The 7,090-nt window shown below is 39.3% G+C and overlaps 1 protein-coding gene across 1 annotated transcript; it reads right to left on the bottom strand.

The window, feature by feature from the left end:
- Positions 1–222: 222 nt before the first annotated feature.
- On the bottom strand, positions 223–4,450 carry LOC122010748 (serine carboxypeptidase II-3-like). The gene is made up of 8 exons (XM_042567236.1): positions 4,078–4,450; positions 3,881–3,988; positions 3,438–3,700; positions 2,985–3,245; positions 1,755–1,873; positions 1,560–1,652; positions 770–875; positions 223–535 (listed from the first exon to the last, which is right to left on the bottom strand). Exons 1-8 carry the CDS (start codon positions 4,448–4,450, stop codon positions 389–391), a joined length of 1,470 nt encoding a protein of 489 aa, XP_042423170.1. The 3' UTR covers positions 223–388.
- Positions 4,451–7,090: the final 2,640 nt, after the last annotated feature.

The following is a 7,090-nucleotide window of genomic DNA, read 5'->3' as shown; positions in this document are numbered from 1 at the left end:
TGAAATCAAATATTTACCACAACGTAACAACGAAAAAAAACCAAGGGAAAAAAAAGGACAAGACTGCCCACGGATTATGTTTTCTATTTGTCTTACGCATTCCAAGATAGTCGGGTTCCACACCTGAAGAATGCTAGATGTAAACAAGGAAAATGTGGCATAATCACTTATTATTAACCTATCACACCATCTTAATTCCATTAATGATAAATTAACATAAAATTAAGCCACTTAATAAGAAATTTCTATATTATTAATTGAAGTCAAACCATGATTAAATTGAGCCAAAGATAATATTTTAAAAAAAGCATAGATTAGATTTCATTCAACTATTGAGATCACAACGAACAACCACAACAACAAATGGATTGGTTCTCTGTTGAAACCCTTAAGCAGCCGGGAGATGCAGCCCTTGAAAAAAACTTTTGATCATCTCCAGAGCTCGAGCTGGCTGATAACTTGGAACCTCATGTCCGGCTCCTCGAACAGTGGCAAATGTCAAATTGTGATCATACACTACAGTGTATCCCGCGACCTACATATTCAAAATAAAACCCATCAAAATTAATATCGGCCTAGCAGTCGTCGACATCGTTTGGGCAATGAAGAGAGTTTGGGCACACACAAGTATCAGAGGAGAATAACTTACTTCATCATCAATGTAAACACTTTCAATTCTTTATCTATTAGTGGTGGATTCGAGGATAATTAAATACAAAATATATGTATGTATTATAACGAAAATATTTAAAACAAGATAGTTGTCTACCTCACTGTTAAGCATCCAATATCTCCATGAAGCTTTCACTTTAAGCTTTAGCTTATTGAGGGAGTATCTTGTGGAAGTAACAGGAACTCTTCCATCAAAGTCACCACTGCACAATTGCAAGCATGGATAAATATGACGATGAACCAGGCCAAAGCTTACTTAGGGACAAAATTTGATCGAAAGCCCCTTCACTCGTGATCTAATGAACAATATCTTTATTGTATGACATAAGTTAAGCAGAGATCTTAAAGTTATTATACTTGCACACCTACAACTACTAAATCAATGGGTCTCGAAATGAAAATTTGATATATCAATATCTGTTGTTGCACTTACACAATGTATATAAGGACTACAAAATTTACGCACCTACCTATACGAATAGTATTAAAACGTAAAGTTGATACGCCATATAATTTGATGAAAATCTCTGTTTGCTTTAACTGCAAAAAAAATGCTTTCATATGATATGGCAAAAGACAATTCACTCGCCCCCAGCGCCCCTGTCAACTCATCCCTAGGCTAACCCGGAGGAGATAGATTATAGATTACTACTAGCCATTAGTATAGTAGTCAAGGCATGCTCAGACGCACTGAGTTTTGGCCCCATGACATAATGCAGCAACACTCCATGTCTCAACGACCGCATCACCCAGAGGGAAAAAAAATTGTTCATATGATCAAGACATAGGTGGCGGTGAAGAGGATTTTCACTTCAATTTTGCCTCTTTAATTCATCTCCTAGATTAGTTATATAATGTAATGGTCATGAGGCAATAATTTGTTTTACCTGTACTTCAAAACCCTAATCCCATTAGATAACAATTCGTGAATAATTGGCAACATTGTGGAAGGCTGATCTGACCAACTTGGTATCACTTGGCTGCATCGAGACAAAAATATAAATAAATGAGCTGAATTTTCATTATTTAGTTTAAAAGAAAAGAACTTATCAAAGGGCAGCTTATATGAGATATGTATATACCTACAACCAGACCAGGTGTAGTTGAGCTTTGTCACATTGGCATGTAGAGCTTTCTGTACCGCAGGATTATTAAGATATGCCTCCACGTAATTAGAAGTACAAGGATCAAAATTCTCAATCTGTATCATAATTTGAAAAAAAAAACATTTCAAGATATAGACATAACAATTGGTAGGCAAGAAGGGATCGGGCAAAGTTGCCATATTTTGAAAAACAGAGCAAGATCGAATCTGTTAGTTCTATGATTTTTCACATTTAACTTGGCTACAGACCATATCCCTATTATTCATTCACAATTGATATGATTGGGAAAAAATTTGGAATGAGTTTGGTGACAAGAAGAAGCCTCCTAAGGTGAACAAAAATAATATCCAAGTTCCAGCTCTCCCAAGTGGAGGAGCTTTTGAAACGCATGATCAAGGGGAATTAATCATCTCGCTCACTCGAATGTAGAGTGGCCGAGATCAAATCCTGCTCAACTAATCATGTAAAGCATAAGTCTCCCTTCTCCATTTGTGCAATTTAATTACTTTAAGTAACTGAGAAATCATAAAATGATTTGAATAAAAATAATTCTATAAAAAAAAAGGGAGCCTGTGAAGGAAAGCAAAGCTAGTGTGCAAGTCTTGGCTCTTGCAGGTCGTTTTTGCATGAAAGGGGAGCCTCTGCACGACATGATCTAGGGCAACTTATCATTTCGCTCGCTCACGTCTAGAATGGCTGAGATGAAGTCCTGTTCGATCGATCATGCAGCATATAGGTCTCCCTTAGTGAAATTTAACCTTATCCAGTGACTGAGAACCATAAAATTAATGATTTGAATGAAAACTATGTAATGTTAGTGATTAACATTCAAATGAATTTGGTGGAGGGGGCTTGAAAGGGAACAAGTTTCTAGTGCAGATCACTTTTTAATCTCGATCATGCTCGATCCAGAGTCTGCCCTTCATGCAATTTTTTATGAGGGTTTGCATCAAGTTAGTTGTTATTCCATTTCTAAATGGGATCAAGAAGGGATACAAGTCAAAGACTAGAAGTTAACAGTTTGAGTCAGATTACCCTCTAAATCCAATATAACTTTTCCTAATTTAACTGACTCCTTGTAGTGATCAAACAAGAATGCAATGAACTCTGATTCTTGAGTTAACAGGTTGAATCGATGGATCTAAATTGACTCTGAAAATACCATGAAAATGAGGATAAATATAAAGATGCTTGCAAGAGACAAACCGAAGGCAACTTTGGAGTCGGCGTCACGCCCGACGAGAAGCACAGCGGTGCGTATATGTTGTAGATGTTCACTTCATCGAAGACACGGCTCGCCTCGTCGACTACTCGGTCGCACTCCGGAGGCTGCTGCTGCGTATCCAACGAGAAATTGCAGAATTTGTGGATCGAGACGATCGTCTCATCGGCAATCAACGCGTGCGTCCAGAAACAGTCGAACATCCCCTTCTTATCCGTCTCCTCATTGATCACTGCGTTCCCGATCTAGGGAATTCGAAAGCAAAATTAGATCTTTCGGTTGAGAGCTAGAGGAGATTGATCTTTCCCAAATTAATTTGCAATCGAAATGGGAACTTTCGATGAAGCATCGGAGGGGATCGATCGTTCCCGATTTAATTTGCAATAAAAATGAGTGGGGATCGATCGGACTGTTTGATTTCGGGATCCATGTCTTACCGCGATGCCTTTGAGGTTGATGAGGCGATCTTTGTGATGGAGTATGGCATGGGCGAGTTGGGGGACGTAGTGCCCGGCGTAGCTCTCGCCGGTGATGAAGAAGTCCCTCCCCTTATACTCCGGGAACCGCTCGAACCAGTTAACGAGGAAAATCAACGCATCGATCGTCGTCCTACGGTCGCCGCTCTTGGCGTAGTCCGACGTGGTGTTGGAGTAGGAGAAGCCAACGCCGGCAGGGCTCTCGAGGAACAAGACGTTCGCCACTACATTGGACGATACACATCAGTCGTTCAGGGTAATAAGTAATGACAAAGCAGAAACCTTTTTTTACTCTACTCCCTAAACTTTAGGAAATAACATTTATATATATATATATATATATATATATATATATATATATATATATATATATGATGATGATGATGATGACAGATGATCTTAACCTTCGTTCCAAGAGTAGGGATTCCTGTACAGAGTCTTGCCATCGCTCATCACCCGAAACGGCCCGAGCTCCTCCATGGCGCCGTACCCCAGCGACGAACAACCCGGCCCTGCACCCACCCACGCCACAGCAATCACCACTCTATCGAAAAGCAACTCATCGATCTATCGATCGATTCATTTTCTACTAATTTCATACCTCCATTGAGCCAGAGCACAAGAGGCTTCGACCCGCTATTCTCGGCAGCCTCGACAAAGTAGTAAAACAGAGCCCGACCATTGGGTTTGTTGACGGTGACATATCCCGCGTACTGATCGAAATGCACGCCGGCCGGTTGGCCGGGTAGCCGAACAACCTTGTCGCCCTCCTTCAGTTTGCTATTGTCGTAGACCTTAGACTCCAGGTTGGATACCGAAAGGAGACTGCTAGGCCATGAAGCAGAAGACCTACCTGATCTGTTGTTAAAGTAGAACTTGTTCAGAGCATCTCCCTGCTGCACTGTACCAGAAGCTCCGCATTGTAATAAACAGAGGAGGAAGAAGAAGCAGAGACAGCTGAAACTTGGCTTCATTGTTTGATTGGGAACGAGGAATGGAATTGAATGACATCTTATTTATAGGATGAACAATCGGATAATTATGGAGTAACTGATTGATTGTTGTTGGAGCCGGCGGAGAATGATCTGTCTGCTTCGTCTGGGAATGTTTGACCCTTGTCGTTGTATTATGGAACGAGGCAAGCCAACTGTTTTTGGATTTTATTTGTTTTTTTTAAGTTGGCAGCGGGTGTTCAACCTACATACGAACAATTAATTCTCTATGAAAATTTTCTACAGGATATAAACGAATTATCCATTGATCAAAAATTTATCTGTTGTAAGACTCAAGTCTAGCAAATTAAGATAGATGTATTAATTTCAAGATGGATAATGTCATTGTTCGTTCCACTATTAAAATTCAAAACGGCTTTGGACTGTATTTCCATCATGAAAGAGAGATTATTATTGACAATGATAAAAAAATTAAAAGGCTTCAACGAGATAGATAGTTTATAAGGTAAACTTTATCTAGACTTATCGAACTAAAAAAAAATTCTAAAAATGCAAAGATATGACAAAAGCTTAGTCATCATATTCAAAATTCTCCATCGATCAAGTTATATATACCACAGCTCCTAATCAAGGCAAATAGAGCCTTGAAAGGGACATGGAATGAGTGACCAACCACATGTAATGTTGGTCCATAAACAATGGTTTGAAGTTAGAACAGATTAGAAGAAGATTAATTAGTAAATGCGTATGTGTGAATATGAACTATAAAGCATAGCTTTTGGTCAAGTATATGACAAGTAATGTGTGGTTTCCATTTTCCAACCGAAGGAAGGTAGGGAATAGTGTAGCAAGCATACGACCACATTATTAGGTCATGATTGTCTCACACTATATTCTTCTATATGGCCCGGAATGACTTGTCTAAGTTTGGGTTTGGTTTGTTCATGTAATTGTTCGAGATTGATCGTATCATTGTTCGCTCCGCTATTAAAATGGCTAGGTAGGTAGCTAACATGAAGGTCCGAGATTGATTGTGTCTCTATTATTAAAATGGAAAGTGGCTTTGGATTATCCATCGTGAAAGAGGCATTAATATAAAGTTAATTTGGACTTCTCGGACCAAAGGAATATAAGCATACGACAAAAGCTAGACATCCTATTTTAAATCCTTGATCGATCAATAATACGGGATGTTACGAATGGATTCAGATATAACGTGATAGTTAAAGTCAAGGTAAGATATCAGTCTAAATTAAGAGAAGGTGACAGTTAAAGTCAAGAGGAGGTAACGGTCAAATGGTCACCCTTAGTAGGGCTTGGCTCCTTGCCTAGCACTAGGACTCCCAATCTAAGGATGACTGGCCCTAGAGTTAGTCAGGCCCAGGAGACCCAATGTTTTACTCCTCTATTAACACTCAATGTATATTCGACCGTCCATCATCCGCTCGGGCTCAATCCGCTTGGGATGAAGAAAGGTCCGGCCTTCCATGAGACTAGTCGAGAATATATTCAGCCATGCCCCAGGAGCACAGTCTTCCATTTTCAAAGTATAACTCCATATCCGGTCAGTCTAACAAATGGGCCCTCATTGTTCATTCATTCCCCGACCCTCTTACATATAGTCGTTCGAGTAAACAGTTGACTAGGGTTATAGGGTTTAGCCTCCTTATGTAGGATCGAAAAGAATTTAGATATTTCTACAATGGTACGATATTGTCCACTTTGGGCCTGTTTTCAATATGGGACTATGTTTGCAACCTTGCAAAGGTCAATATTGTACCCATATGGCTCAATTAGACAATAGATCTGTTGGTTGATACTCGAAATATCGTATCGGTTCTCCTGTACAAAAATTTTGTACAAGTCCTGAATCATTCCTAACAACTTATTGTGTTCTTTAGAAATTAAATTAAGAATCACAAACGGAACTTAACATTTTTTATTCCAAATTTAACTTATCTGTTTTTAGAGGTTTAGACTTGGATCACAAACGATACTTAACATTATTGATCCAAATCCACCCATGTTACAAATTCAATTAAATATTAATTCAGAGATCAACTTCCAGGTTAAACATGGCGAGGCACTAGACCTTCTTGGGGTGGGAGCATCCACCACTTCCTAGACAAAGTCTATCAATGAAATTTAATATTTAATTTCCTTATAGTAACCCTAGGTTTAACCAAAAGGAACAATCGAATCACAAGATCGAAAAACAAAAAGAACACAAACTCAAATTACAAATTCGAAACCTAGAATCATATGCCTCTTGTGTTTGGTATTTCAAAATCTATACAAAGAAAACTAGTATATTGCGGAATAGAATTACTAGTTATACCTTTCTTTGTAAACAACAACCTCTTGATCTTCTATCGTATTCCTCTTCTTATCTTGGACGTCGTGTGAGCGACGATCTACCGAGACGAGAACCACACAAGCTTCCTTCTTCTCCAACAAGTTTCGACCACCACAATAACTCCAAGAGAAGATGAGGTTCGGCTATCACCACCAAGCTCCAAGGGATGCTAAGAAACAAAGCCTCCTATCTCTCCTTCTTCCTTTAGCAAGATCCGGCCACCAACCAAGCTCCTTGAGATGAAGATGCCGCCGGCCAAGGAAGAAGAATAGGAGAGGGAGAGGAAGAGAGGGGCCAGCCAACAA

This window comes from Zingiber officinale, chromosome 8A, assembly GCF_018446385.1.
Source record: "Zingiber officinale cultivar Zhangliang chromosome 8A, Zo_v1.1, whole genome shotgun sequence".
Lineage (NCBI taxonomy): Eukaryota > Viridiplantae > Streptophyta > Magnoliopsida > Zingiberales > Zingiberaceae > Zingiber > Zingiber officinale.
This window is presented reverse-complemented; position numbering and strand designations above follow the sequence as displayed.